This window comes from Lepidochelys kempii, chromosome 1 (genome assembly GCF_965140285.1).
Source record: "Lepidochelys kempii isolate rLepKem1 chromosome 1, rLepKem1.hap1, whole genome shotgun sequence".
Classification (NCBI taxonomy): Eukaryota; Metazoa; Chordata; order Testudines; family Cheloniidae; genus Lepidochelys; species Lepidochelys kempii.
The window spans coordinates 235,319,489-235,334,813 of NC_136380.1; the positions used below are offsets into that span (position 1 = coordinate 235,319,489).

General features: G+C 38.2%; 2 protein-coding genes across 2 annotated transcripts in view; one reads left to right on the forward strand and one right to left on the reverse strand.

Annotated features, from left to right (window-relative positions):
- Positions 1-222: 222 nt before the first annotated feature.
- On the reverse strand, positions 223-15,126 carry GOLT1B (golgi transport 1B). Its single transcript, XM_073318483.2, has 5 exons — positions 14,944-15,126; positions 10,443-10,534; positions 7,803-7,981; positions 4,636-4,717; positions 223-2,950 (listed from the first exon to the last, which is right to left on the reverse strand). The coding sequence occupies exons 1-5, from the start codon at positions 14,966-14,968 to the stop codon at positions 2,912-2,914; spliced, it is 417 nt and encodes a 138-aa protein (XP_073174584.1). The 5' UTR covers positions 14,969-15,126; the 3' UTR covers positions 223-2,911.
- RECQL (RecQ like helicase) overlaps positions 14,471-15,325 on the forward strand; it is a 36,697-nt gene continuing 35,842 nt past the window's right edge. The window contains exon 1 of the mRNA XM_073318422.2: positions 14,471-14,633. The gene's annotated coding sequence lies outside the window, so the exon portion shown is untranslated. The remainder of the gene's footprint in view (positions 14,634-15,325) is intronic.

The following is a 15,325-nucleotide window of genomic DNA, read 5'->3' on the forward strand; positions in this document are numbered from 1 at the left end:
TATTGCCTCGCCCGTATTGTCTCTCCAATATCCTGGGACCAACACGGGCTACAACAATGTTCCAAAGATCCAATACAAGCCACTCATACCAGACTCCATATGCTCCACTATGCAATCCAACATCACAGATAATAACTGCAGTGTGTCTCTTCCTGCAAGCAAAATGGTATAGAATATTTTCTTCCAAGATGTGGCGGTTAAAAAATAAGACTACATGAACAATTAATAGAAAAAAGTACTCATTTATTCAAGGTATGACAAGTGTATTTACAGTATTCATCTGCTCAGGACAGATCTGTTAGTGAGCCTTAACGCAGCAATTATAAATTACATTTAAAAGAGGAAATGCTCCAAATATGTTTCTGTTACAGAAGATACATTTTTGCAATGACAGAAACACTTAAGGCTAAGGAGTAGTTTTGACTTCTTCCCCACCACTTACAGGTACTTGGCAAAACTGATGTTTGTCTTTGAGACTATGTTACCTTGAGGGATACAGACTGCAAAATGCTACACACAATGTTGTCCCCTCTCAGTTGAGTAGTACATTTGTCAATCTCATTCCTGACAAAAAATGAGCACCACTTATGCTGACACTTGACGTAAAACAGTGAATTCAAGTAGAAGTGAGGTGAATTGCAGACCTCTGTATTTCACCGAAGGGCTGAGAGATCATGGAACAGCAAGACATTGTCACATCTTAAAGATTCTGTCCCAAAGTTCTTGTGGAAGAAGGTACTTGGCATAAATTTATCAAGCAATTTGCTTCCAAAAAGGGCTACAAAACACAGTCATGTGGTACAATCCAGCGTTTGCACTTTAGATTACCTATTAGAAAACAAGAGTAAAGACCGCAGCATTTTCCCACATCTATTGTAAATGAAGTACATTGTCTGATTTTAAAAAAAATGTTTTTGATACCCATGATGCAGACTAGTATTTCAAGCCCATTTGGTTGTTCAGAAAGTAAATTATTTAACTAGTGTTAGAAAGCTGTTGCTTGAAACAGAACAGATAACAGGGGCAATTAAAATTGATTCTTCTCTTGAGGTAGGAGCCACAAGTCATATTTAGTCCTGTTTGTAAATTAACACACATGCCATCAGGAATATAACAAACCAAAAAACCCAACCCACAACCAGGTTCTTTCATTATTAAAATTAAAAAGCCATAATACGCACTGACTAAACTTAAAAGATGTACTGGGCTACCAGGTTATCGCCCTATTCATTTTGTTCCCAAAGTGTTTTGCATTTTACCTTCCACCATCTTGTTCCCCAGAAGAAAACAAAGTAAATGGGGAAATTTAGAAAATAATCCATGGTGATTTATACGTCTGCAACTGGAAAACCCACCACATATACAAAGATGTTTTTAAACTACTTCCAAAAATGTATACTTTGTATGTGATGGCTTGTCCCACCTTAAAAACATTATAAAAAATTAGTTTGGTATTTTCTAACTTTGCAAAAGAATCACTTATTAGATTGATGAGACTATAGCTACTTGAGTCAAAAAATTCTGAGAAACTGCTAAAGTCAATGTTTGGACAGATACAAGTTACTTGCTGATGACTTTCAGTGAAAAATACTATGAATCTAGATTTATTGGAATGCATGTTAGACATCCCAACAAAATTAGAAAAATCACTACTCGCACTTTAAATGCAATCTTCATTTACCTCAATTCAAGCCAAAGAAAATTATAGTCCAGATCAGATACATGCTCTATAGTTGCCTAATTGCTTTCCTGATTGATGGGATAAATAATTTAAAAATGATGGAAATCAAGCAGCAACTAAGTCATATAGACAGACACTTGGACTGGCATTTGTTTTTCAGTTAATTTGTTAAATTCAATTTTCCAGAAACTCTCACACACAGAGTTTAAAGTTTTCATTTTATTACTGTAAAAATATGATTTGTAACTTGTAGTCCTATGGCAAAAAGAAGCCTGGGCTTCCAACTATTTGAAAACATGTTTCATATTTAAATAGGGTATATTTCACAGGGTTTGTGTGAAACCAAATGCATTATTTCATGAACTAAACAGGATATGCAAAAGTTTATTCAATAATAAAGAGCTACATCCTCATCTTGATGTGCACACATAACATGAGTCAAGGAGGAAAAAAAATCCAAAGGCGTGTAAGTCAGTTTCAAGAGTTCCCAGCTAAACTGTACAACTTCTGAACCAATTGCAATTTTAGACCGAAGTTAGTAAAGATTGACCTTTTGCATATTCCAAAACTGAAGGCAAATCCAATCAACTTACATTTGGCTATGAAACACGAAGAGGACAATGAAGTTTTATTTTAGCCACATATTTACAAAAATGTTTACAGTAGAAGTGTAGAGGGGTTTCCTTTGTTGTTACAGATACTTAAAAATGACTGTCCATCTTAACTTTTATGCAAGAAAGACATCTTTTGTTAAACAGGTAATATTTTTTGCCTGCTCCCCCACCCTTTTTTTTTTTGGGATGTGGCAGGTGGTGGGTTGGGTAGGTAGAAGAAGAACACCTTAAAAATAAAGACCTGTTTACTTTACCAAACCTTCAAAATAAGGAGGTAAAGTACAGGCACCATTAGTTCCATGAGGGTTCATTATGTTTAGAATATTTTCCAAAAGCATCAAAAACAGTCTTGAACAGTTGTGGCATGGGTTATCCCATGACTTTCACCTCTTCGGTTTACTTCCCAAATTCTTGGAGTAGCTTGTCTCAGAAGCATGCTTGCTGAGCTTCTTGTCTAATGATGTATTTTGTAGACTATACATTTTAAATTAAACTTTTATGTAAAGAACATTACAAGCTTTTCCTTTGTACACAATTTAATCTTTGTGCTGAATATTCTTCAAAAGCTTTATAAATAATACAATAAATTTAGAACCAGCCTTCTGCCCACTTGTCATTATACCATGTTGTTGCTTTCTCCAGCTTTATCTACAAGCTGTGGGAGAGAAGAGACAAAAAAATCATTCTTTAAGTTACCTGCACATGTTTATGCATGTACATTCAAAATGCTCTCTCAGAACTATAAATTAGTACTTGTGCGCATTTAGTAGGTGACTGAAAATGATTATAGTCAAATAGTACTCACCAAGGTCTCATGAGAGATTTATAAATTTGTAGACATTAAAAATATCTTACAGTGCAATTTGTGTTTCTGCATGATATGTTTTTCATGGATATTAACGGTGCAACATGAAGATGCAACAGAATGAAAACATAAATTAGAAAAATGCAGGTAACACTGCTAGCTTAATGGCCAAAATAAAATAACAATTAACTAAAAGAAAGAAATATCAGCCACTCATGCATTAACAGACCAAATAAGATATTTCAACTGACCATTACTGTGGATTCTCTTCTGAGCCTACGTAGGCTTTGAATAAAACATTAACAATTATCTTTTTAAACAGGATTTAATCCAATTAAGATCAATTTATATATATAGGTAAGATCAATTGCTGAGTGGAACATTCAATTGATCATGGATTACAAGCCAGACCTTGGCCTGGAACTGTTAGACTACAACATTCAAACAGATGAATTTGAACTTTAAAATGAATCAATCTTTGCAAACTGGACTTTGTATGTCTTAGTTGTACAGCTTCTGAATTTTACAATGTATGTATTAAACAGTAGCTTTCAAGACTAAGGTTAAAACACTTACAATTACAAATTTCCAAATATAAAGAGACGTATGCACAGTACAAATCCTAGGTTACCCTCTCTCGCGTGCTATTTGCCTCTCTTCTATTCCCTGGCTATTTCGTTAAAAGAATGACAAATGACATTTGAAAAAAAACAATCTTAGTAAATGGCAAAACTTATCCCAAGCATAGTGGACCTGAATAAGTATTAATTAAATGATTATGTATCACATGAAAGTTTATGGATCCAACAACGTTTTCACTTTACCATATAGTAAAAAAATAATATATCTAGTCTATTTCCTTATTATACATGCATTAGCATAGACAAGGCTCTACTTCCAGCCATCAACATGCTACATCACGATTGTTCTTCTGGCATTATGAATTAACCCAATGAATTATACCCACAGATCTCATTCAAAAAATTCATTTACTAATATGGTACCAAAGGACGTACACAAAGGATGCTGGTGCCTAGAGACAGCAACTAGGCATATTTGTGACCCATCTTGAAGGTCTATGCTAGACTGAAAGAGAGCAATTTGAAATTACTCTGAGGCTTTTTTATGTTTAACTTACGCAAAATAAAGTAGATCAAACAAAAACCTAAGTCAGAATTAACACCGCCCCAACGTTATTTTTGACCCACTGGTGTACCCGAATAACGGAGTCTCAGATCATTGGCATTTGTAACATGCATATGTAATTCAAAACTTGAGTATAATGATGCAGGGATAATCAGCTATAAGTCTCTTTACTTTTGAGGCTTCAGTGGAAATTCATTTTATTTTAATCTCTTCTTTAGGATTGAATATGACTTGTATGGTGCAAGAACTGTACAAAAAGCATACACAGTAACCATTTATTGGTCTATGACTACATGCATAGTATTTCTGCATTATTATTTGCTAAATGTTCAACCACCATGGATTGAACAAAAAGATTCAAACTTAATGTTAAGTAGATGAATACTTACCGAGCTTATACCAGGTAAATTCAAGAGATATCCAAGGACTGGCACTCTTCTAATAAAACCAACCACCACAGGAAAGAAACCCCTTTAAACAAAAAGATTCTGAAGTTACATAGGTTCAACATGATGTGATATTATTCTCACATATTAGATTGGACGAAAAAATGAGTTATTTGAAATGAGATTGCATTAAAAAAATTACTTGTAGCTTGTTAGTAGAAAATATGGGATCTCCTAATTCAGGAGGGGAGGGAGAGAAAGTAGTGGCAGGAAAAAATACAATATTCAAAAGCCCCTCCCCCTTAAACGTTTTGAAAATCTCACCCAATAGAGGTAGGATTTTATAAAGTACCTAAGTGAGTTAGGAGCATGTTGAGGTCACTAGGGCCTGCAATCCTAACAATGGGAGTACTTTTGAAAATCCCACCAATATTTAGTACATTTCACCAGTTACTTTTATGCCCAAATATAGGATTAAATTATTTCAGAAGCTGACACTATGGTACATTATGACAGATGCATGGGCTGATTCGATGTTTTAATGGAAAAGAAATTCTCTCACAATGTTTAAAGTTTTGAGAAACTTACCGACTAACCTGGGACTCATTGCAGATTACCAAATTTAACAAGCAAATAATTACAAAAACAAAGGCTGTACCATTAAAATACCATCTGTTCACTTATTTTGACAAACGTGTTTAACCTGTTTGATAGTTTATAGTATATCATTAATGTAGTGCAAATGCATTTTATAAAGTAATGAAGGCCTCAGTACAGCAGCTATTTATTAGACATTTTCTGAGAAGTAGGAGTACAGCTGTTTGAATAAATTATGCGATATACAGATTAGCTATGTGAGAACTTGTGAGATTCTACTGTAATTCCAAGGGGGACTACTAAAGCAAATTTGAAAAAGAAAGTTTACGTAAAAAGCTATGCATTTGACCAGTTATTTCCTGTGTTTCTTTTGCCATTTCAGACTGATGCGTGGGAGAGAGCTTATTCTTCCTATTTGATTCTGCAGCAGACACACCTATTTTTTGATACGGTACCCTGTTACGGAAGTCAGAGTGATATAACAAATGCAGCACCATAGTGGAGATGGGGTAAGAAATAGCACCATTTGTTTTAGAACAAATTTTAGATTTACCAAGTGTCAAAAAAAGAGTTAAATTAAAGTTTAGTGCCTTTACGCTCCAAAGTCTTTTAGGTTTGAAAGTAAGACTATGAGAGCTATTTAATGTCCCCTAGTTAATAAATAATCTAATTGTTCTCCTTTAAAAGATTGTGGTAGGACTCTGTGTAGCATTAATTTTAGCCACTTCATTATTTTGGAGATTGTTCTTTCATATATATTAAACTACTGTCGCACAGCAAGCACTGTTGAGACATGATGTACCACCACAGACAACATTTCAGATTTTTTTTTTTACAATGTCCTTTGCTGCTTTTAAAGCTTTCAAATGTTACCAAAGCAATTTTTCTAGCTTCAAAGTGGCTGATCAGAGATGCAAATAGCACATTAAAATAAACCATTTTAATACACTCAGTGAAATAATTCATATTATGATTAAGGCTACGATTTAGTCATGGTATTTTTAGTAAAACTCAAGGACAGGTCATGGGCAATAAACTGCCGAGGGCTGTGGCTGCTCCAGCCGGGGACTGCTGCCACTCCGGCCGGCTGGTTGGGAAGCGCTGCTGGGGCCAGCAGACCATGGCTGCACCGGCCAGCCAGGGACCACTGCCAGGGCCACAGAATCTGTGACAGACACGGTACCCTAATTATGATTCCCTAAAGATGCGATGAGGTACATATGCTTTTACAACTTTAAAACAAAATTTAAGAGTCAATTTACAAGTGACTAAAGCAAAACTGCCTCTTTGTTAACGTACTAATTACTGAAGGAAGTCTTAGACCAATGCATAACCATTTGCAAAACATGTAATACTTCGCAAGTTAAGGATGAAATAACTTGGGCCAACAAAAATGGGGAAGATCTAAGGATGGGACTTTTTAAAAGCATTCTGCTTTTGGCATAGCTCTCCTCCCACTGAAGTCAACAATAAAAATTCTATTGATTTTAGGAGGAGCAAAGGCAGGTCAATGTTGAGCGCTTTTGAAATTCCCAACCTAAGTGTTTAAATATAGGACTATAAATCCAACTTTAGTGAGTTAAAGATATTATGAGCCAAGTCACATTTCCTTTGACTTCCACAGCAACTGCATTAATTTTCACCTGCCACTGCAGCACCATAGTAAAAGCTTTAGTGACTACTATACTGCAATCATGAGACACATGACAATTTCAGTTAAATAGTTTTGATTTAATCAGAAGTTCAGGGTTAAATTCAAAAGGTCTATAGTGTCATCTATATGACATTTTCCTCTTTCCCTCCAAAAGATGGGGATTTCAGCAAGTCAGAAGTGATATGAAGAAAAATGATGAATGGCTTCTTATGGGAACGCTAGGCACAAGTACGAAACTTACTATAATTACATAATGATTTTTCAGATTTATATAACTCACTTTTGTTAACCATATAACAAAATGCTGCTCCATTTTAGTGATTATGCTAGGCATAAGCAGTATGAGACATAAGGTGACTGGATAATGAAAACAAGTCTGTTTTAGTTTCTGTTTCTCATACACTAGCACAATACCAAGGTTGCAAACACTAGAAGGAAACGTTTAAATAAAATAAGTGCCCCCCCTCAAAAAAAAGAATATTGTGGTTTCTTTGGATTTAAACTCAGTTTTTACTGGGGGTGATGTTTAAATTAGACAAAGTCCACATTGTAGGCCCAAAGGATACTCCTTTAAAAAAAAAAATCCTTGCTTGGTGGAGGGGGCGGGGGGAAGAAGAGAGGGAGAGAGAAGAGTGTGAAATTGCCATGCGCAATTTTTCACACAAAAGAAACAGTGTAACAAATATCAAACAGATTTAGGCAATGTTGATTTTAAAGGTATCAAACTAGTACACATCCAGTTCCAGGTTGTTACAAATACAAATTAAGAATTTGTACAAATTATAAAAAGTGTCTTTAAAGATGAAATTGCAGTTTAGCAACTGTTGTGGAATCAGCGAATGCCGCCAAATTAGGAAAAACATTTCCTCCTAATAACAAAAAGATACCAATGAAGAACCCCATTTTAAAAAAGTCTTACCTGAATAAAAGGAAAAATCCATAAATTTCAAGGATCATTCCTATCAAGGGCCAACCAATGAGAACTATAAGCACGCCACCCAGGAAAAAGCCTGTTGCTTTCATTTTATGTTTTTGGAAGAAGAATCTAAATGTTCTTTCTAAACCAATAACAAAAGCCAAGCCAGCCACAAATAAAACCTGAAAGAGACAAGAGACAAATCCAACAATGAATGAGAGAATATATTCCAAATGGATTTAGGGTTTTATAAATATTTCAGAACCATTCTACAAAGCAGGAAATGTTATGATGTGGAAGTATTTACTTCAATCCCATTTCCTTCACCGTTTGTAAATTTGATACACAAAGCATCTACATTACAAATACAACCATGTCAGGAGTCTCTATGACAACAGTTATCTCCAAAAATTAAGGCATGTATTTTGTAATGTAGACGTGACCCTAATCATGTCCCTGACCAATGCTGAAGCCTTGGACTGTCTAGCACTTTTAGTGTACACAAGCCTTAGTAAGTGGCAGATCATATTTTGCTCTACTAACCTTGGCAGTGTTTCTTTAAGTCACTGACTCACCTTCCATAACTTGTATTTAGCTGTTGTGGGTCAACATAATGCATATGCATGATGTTTATAGATATTTAAGCACATTCATTATAACATAATGGGAAGAACTGAAGATAAAGTATCAGCCTTGATGCTCGTTGTTTTTCACTACAATCTCAGCTTTGATATTAGTTTATCAATCTATCACTATTATAGAATAAATGCTACTCACCTTGTTTGACCAAGCAGTTCCATTGACAATAGTTGACACTCAGCTATCAGTGTCTAATTATCTTTCTCTAATCACAACTGCCACCTGCCAGTCTGAGAACTAACCCTACTAGCTAGAGTGAAACCTACTTGTGCTGCAAAACTCTCAAAGCCACACCAGCTACATTTTAAAGGAATAACACACATGTACTATGGCACTTTTACTCTTCTCATATTGCTCTCTTGTTGCATCTTTTTCTCTTCCCGGTATCACTCATAATATCCTTACAGGAAAGGAAAAAATTGATCTTTTCTTGTGTTGTCTTCAGTACTGTTTGCTCTTTACTTTCTCTCTCTCTCTCCCACTTTATATCACTTTCCCTACACTGAGTTATTTACCTCCTACCCTATATTTTTGGTTTTTCCTTTTGTATTCCAAATATTTATTTTATGTATGTTTTGCAATATACAAATTCTCTTTCTTGATACCGTAGGGGTAGGGGCTTCTGCGATTATACCCACCTCCAAGTATATATTTTGGGACTTTCATTCAGTGAACAGCTTCCACATTTGCCCTGCTGTTGCTAGCTTCCACAAGCAGTAGCAACAGAGTGAAGAATTGTTCTGAATAGCAACAATTGAAAAACGACAATTCTCTAGTTAGTTTTCATCTCCTGCAGATGGACAAAGCTGTGAACAGCAGAAGCACTGGAAGTGTCATATTTAGAAAGGCAACATCACATCAGTTTATATTCAGTTAATGTGGGAAAGTTATCTACTGCAGAAGCAAGACATTTAATTTTTTAAGTGAAAAATAAAAACTGCAGAATATGAAGGCACTGACTAGTAAAAGTTCCTACTCACCACAGACAAGAGGTGAGTTTTTCAATTTATTATTAGCAATTTTCACTTAATTATACTTCTCTATCTCCAAAAAGTGTTAAGAGGCTAAATTTGTTAGTGTTTACAGAATATTAGGGTTCTTAGATGGAAATAAATATGCAAATTCTATTAAGTTATCTTACATACAGGACCGTAAAAAAGGTGTCAGAGGGTACATCTACACAGCATAGAAAATCCTGTGGCTGACCTGTGTCAGCAGACTCAGGCTCACAGGGCTCAGGATGCAGGGCTGTTTCATTGCTGTGTAGACTTCCTGGCTCGGGCTGCAGCCTGAGCTCCGGGACCCTCCCACCTCACAAGGTCCTATATATGCTCCAGTCCCAGCCTGGAAACCTACACAGCAATGAAACGGCCCCACAGGCCAGCCACGGGTTTTCTTTGCTGTGTAGACCTACACATGACAGTCAATCCGAGTAATCTAATCTATAGAATCTGTGAAACAAGCGGCAGCATGAGTCAGTCACAGTGAAGAAACTTAAGTCTGACTCAGTGGTACCATCTTTAGAGTGATGGGGGGATTGGTTTAACTTTCAGTGTCAGTGGAAGTTGAGCACTTAAGGCATTGAACATAATCTCTCTCTTATACCAGATTCTGCTTTAGTATAGCAGATTTAGATTATATCTCAGGGAAAAAAATTTTAACTGTAAGAACAGTAGGACAATAGAACAGACTCCCTTGGGAGGTCATGGAAGCTCCTTCAAAGGTTTTCAAAGGGAGGTTTTCAAAAGGAGGCTGGATAGCCATTTGTCTTGGATGATTTAGACACAACAAATTCTGCATCTTGGCAGGGATTAGACGAGATGACCCTTGCCCCTTCTAAACCTAGGGTTCTATGAGTCTATTTTCCAAGGCTCAGTTTCCATTTGATTAAAAAAAAATCTCAAAGGGGAACATTTAATACAAATGCATCATGTACTTAAAATACTCTATCCTTCCATGTCGAAACTATGTGTATAAACTAAAATGTGAACAGCAAACACTTACATTTCCAATAGCCAAAAGTGCTTTGTCAAAAAAGAGAATCATTCCAAAGAAAAGGAAAAACACACCAAAGCCCGTTAATCCCATTCCAATCTCTGCAATACAAAAAAATATTTAAAAAAGGTTAGTAAAAGAATATCACCGATGCATACAAATAAGAAAATTTATTTCACAAATTAAGAGTTGACATGAATAGGTTGCAAAAATTAATGTAAAATGTGGAAATATTTAGTTCCTCTTGATGTGGGGGGAAGTTAGGTAGAATTCGTTATGGCCATATTTAAATTGTTACAAGCATGGAAAATAAAGTAGGTCCTGCTTCAAGAAGTTTTCAGATAACAATTCATTTTAAAGCTTCCAATTTGTCATAAATATTGTGATTTTAACTAAGACTTCTTTGATGATGTGATTTATAAGAAGTGTATGAAGTGTACTGTATATTGTGCAATACGTCACTAAATTTGAAGTTACATATTGAAATAAAGTTCAGCATATACACACAATTGTGCATGTGTATATCGGAATTCTGTAGATGAAAACAAACACAGCTTTATCATTGATTTTGAGTGACCTGTTAGTAAATCAAAGTTTTTAAAATTATAGTTCTTTAGACATATGTTAGATTACACTGCAAGGTAAGTTTCAGTAGGGATGCCTGAAGATCAAACCTACAAGATTCTTCTCTGCATCAGTGATCAAGATCAAAACACAAATGGCTGCAAGTTTAGGCCTTTGGCCTCATTTAGATTGAGGTTTCTGTGAAGTTCTCCTACAGCTGCTTGAATAGCAGCAAAGCTCAACAGTCCGAGCACTAGTGTAAACTGGGTGACAATGTTTTAATCACAATTAGACACCTGCAGCTGGCCTGTGCCAGCTGACTCATTTGGGCTAAGGGGCTGTTTAATTGCAGCTTATATATTCTAGCACTTCCACTTACTAGCAATAGTAGAAGATTTCACAATGCCTCTGTGTAGCTATATCTACTCTGATAGCTTTTAACTTCCTTTCTTTTGTGAGCTCGTCTCTCAATATTGTTTAACACCATTTGATATCCAAATTATATTCTGTGGACTGACTTGTAACAGCACATATTTTTAAAATTTGCTTCAATTTTCATTTTGATTACAAACAGATTTCAGATCTACCAGTAATTAAATTTGCACTACTATTACAAGGACAAAATTATTACTTTAGATGTTCTGTTAAAAGATACTGTAAAAATCTACACCCTAATCTGATGTTCAAAATATATACACCCATATTTCACTATAAACTTAAACATATCAAAATCAATTAATGACTGAGGACTGTAATTGGAATCTGCCCTCTTCCCCAACTCCAGTCACACTAGCAAAGAGAAACATCATGGATGTCCTTATCAATTTGAATTCTGTAAAAGAGATGAAGCATGAACCGCTACCAGGAAGCAGGTCTTGAAAGATGTACCAGACACCTGCTAGACATAGGTCTAAATATACTAGTCACAGGCCGATGAGAGATGAATTCCTGAACATACTGCACAAGATGCAGTGACAATACCTTGGTGAGAGGACCAGACCAACCCGCAACGGCCATTGCAATTACTATCATTTTTTGTTTTTTAAGTAGATCAGAAGCAGGAAGTCTTCCTAACAATCAGTGGGACTACTGGACGATCTCGGTGCTAAAGGAGCAGTCAAGGAAGACAAGGCCCTTGTGGTGAAGTTAAATGAATTCTTTGCATCCGTTTTCACTGCAAAGGATGTGAGGAAGTATTCTCACACCTGAGCTATTCTTTTTAGGTGACAAATCTGAGGAACTGTCCCAAATTGAGGTTATCAACAAAGTTGGTTTTTGAACAAATTGATAAATTAAACCGTAATAATTTGCCAGGATGAGATGATATTCACCCAAGAGTTGTGCAATTTCATATCTGAGCGCCTTCAGAACTACTAACTACATAGTTAGTACTATGTAGTTAGTAGTTAGAACTACTATGTAACCTATGGCTTAAATCAACCTCTGTGCCAAATGACTAGAGGACAGCCGGTGGAAGGCCAATTTAAAAAAAGTCTCCAGAGGCAATCCAGGCAATTACAGGCCAGTAAGACTGTTATTTTAATATCGGGCAAATTGTTTGAAACTACAGCAAAGAACAGAATTATCAGATACATAGGTGAACGTGATATGTTCGGGAAGAGTCAACACAGTTTTTGTAAAGGAAAATGAGGCCTCAGCAATTTTTGAAGATGTTAAAAATCATGTGAACAAGGGTGATCGAGAAGATATAGTGTCAAAGGCTTTCTGAAAGTCCAAGTCCAAGGTCCCTCACCAAAGGCTCTTAACCAAAGTAGACAGTCATGGGATAAGAGGGGAAGCCTTGTCATGGATCAATAACTGGTTAAAAGATAGGAAATAAAGGGTAGGAATAAATGGTAAATTTTCACAGTGGAGATCAGTAAATGGCAGGTTCCCCAAGGATCTGTACTGGGACCAGTGCTATTCAACATATTCATAAATGATCTGGAAAAAGGAATAAGCATTGAGGTGGCAAAGTTTACAGATGAGACAAAATTAGTTATGATAGTTAAGTCCAAAGCAAAGAGTTACAAAGGGATCTCACAAAACTGGGTGACTGGGTAACAAAATGGCAGAAGAAATTCAGTGTTGATAAGTGAAAAGTAATGCACATTGGAAAAGGTAATCCCAACGATACATACAAAATGATGGGGTCTGCATTAGCTTCCTTGAGTCATAGTAGATCTTGGAATCATTGTGAATAGTTCTGTGAAAACATCTGCTCAGTGTGTAGCAGCAGTCAAAAAAGATAATGCTAGGAACCATTAGGAAAGGGATAGATAATAAAATTGAAAATATCATAATGTGCCTATATAAATCCATAGTACGCCCACAACTTGAATACTGAGTGCAGTTCTGGTTGCCCCATCTCTAAAAAGATATATTAGAACTGGAAAAAGTACAGAGGGCAACAGAAATGATTAGGGGTATGAAAGAGCTTCCATATGAGAAGAGATTGAAAAGATTGGGACTGTTCAGCTTTGAAAAAAAATGACTATGGTGGATATGTCAGAGGTCTATAAAATCATGAATGATGTAGAGAGTGTGAATAAAGAAGTGTTATTTACCCCTTCGCATAACACAAGAACCAGGGGTCACTCAATGAAATTAATAGGCAGCAGATTTAAACAAACTTAAGGATGTACTTCTTCACACAATGCTTAGTCAACATGTGGAACTCGTTGCGAGAGGATATCGTGAAGGAAAAAACTAACTGGGCTAAAAAAAGAATAAGAAATTCATGGAAAATTTAATTAGCAGTAATTTAGTAATCAGCAGTTATTAGCAGCAATGGTCAGGGATGCAATCTCATGCTCTGGGTACCCCAAGCCTCTGAGTGCCAGATGTTGGGACTGGACAGAGGATGGATCACTTGATGACTGCCTTGTTCTGTTCATTCCCATTGAAGCATCTGTCATCGGCCACAGTTAGATTACAGGATACTGGGCTAGATGGGCCATTGATCTGACCCACTATGGCCGTTTTTATGTTCTTATGCAAATGTACGTTGTGCTTTACACTCACTTTAAAGGCTTTTTACGTTGCCAAAGCAGTGTAAAGAGCCTTAATGTAAAGAAAATCTGGCCCTCTGACTTCTGGTCTTAATAGATTCTGGTTTTGTTACCAAGATTGCTTCATGACATGCAGTTTGTTGGCTGATCAGATGTGTGCTACTTGTATAATTTTACTTGGGATGTTTGCAGCTCACTTCAGAAGTCGGAACCCCGTGCAATTTTTATTTCATTGCTTATAAACCTACCAGTTTTATTAAAGGATGTACCAGCAATTAGATACACTGCCTCAAAATTCAGTCCTCCAAATTAACTGGGAATGGCTCCCACGTTTCATCACATGCAGGGTGGGGGAGTATGGCTGAGGCAACTTTTCCTTTTCGAACGGGAGGGGAACTAAGGCAGGGCTGGCTCGTCGAAAGGAGACGTTTGAAAACACACTGTAAACAGTGACACACAGAGCTCCCTGGACCCCTCGCTCCCAGGGCTGCTCGGACTTCAGTCCGTGTTTGGCGCATGAAGCTCGCCCAAGGGATCCCGGGTTTTGGAGAGGCCTCCCGGCGCACGTGTCCAGCGGGAGGGGAGGGTGACCAGACGAAGACGAACGGAAACGACCCTGGAGCCGGTAAGGCCCTTCCCCCCTCCCCCATCATCTCTTCAACTGCGCGCAGGAAGCGGCACGGGAGCGCGGCACAGACCCCGGCCCCAGGAACAAAGGAGCAGCGGCCAAGCGCGCTCGGTCTCGCCCCCGAACGCGACGCCACCGCCCGGGCAAGCGGCGTCCAGATCGTGCCGCTCAACAGCCGCCCCCCCCCGGGAGCTCCCTGCCAGAGTCCCCCTCCCCCCCCCCCGACGCCAGCACCCCCCAGCAACCAACCGCCCCTCAGGAGCCCCCGCGCGGAGCCCCGCAGCCGCCGGGCCGGGCCGACGCTTACTCTGGGTGTCGGTGAGGGAGATCATGGTGGCGGCGAGGCCGGCGGCGGCGGCAGCAGCAGGGAACGGAGCGGGGGGAGGTGGCTGGAAGCAGCGGCAGAAGCGGCCGCCACGTCTTCCGGAAACACGCAGCCCCCCGCACCGCTCTTACCCGGCACCGCCCATTGGCGGAAGGCGGGCCAATCCACGCCCGCTTTATTCGCTTCCCGCCCACCACCCGTCGCAAGTACGGCGGCTCAGCCGGACCAATCCTAGCGGAGCGCGCTCTGTGATTGGTCGGGAGGGGCCGGAGCCGGCTGCGGAAGTTGCGGCGGGCTGGGAAAGGGAGGGAAAGAGCGCGCGCGCGGGAAACGGAGGCGCCGCTGGTGAGAGCGAGAGGCGAGT

What these genes read in the sequence shown, in the direction of transcription:
- GOLT1B (XM_073318483.2), bottom strand. Translation starts at nt 14,968, where the DNA reads ATGATCTCCCTCACCGACACCCAGA. An exon ending in GGATTTTTCCTTTTATTCAG is followed by an intron (nt 4,718 to 7,802) that starts GTAAGACTTTTT and finishes TTTTGTTTAAAG; the next exon opens with GGGTTTCTTTCCTGTGGTGG. An exon ending in ATTTACCTGGTATAAGCTCG is followed by an intron (nt 2,951 to 4,635) that starts GTAAGTATTCAT and finishes TCTCTCCCACAG; the next exon opens with CTTGTAGATAAAGCTGGAGA.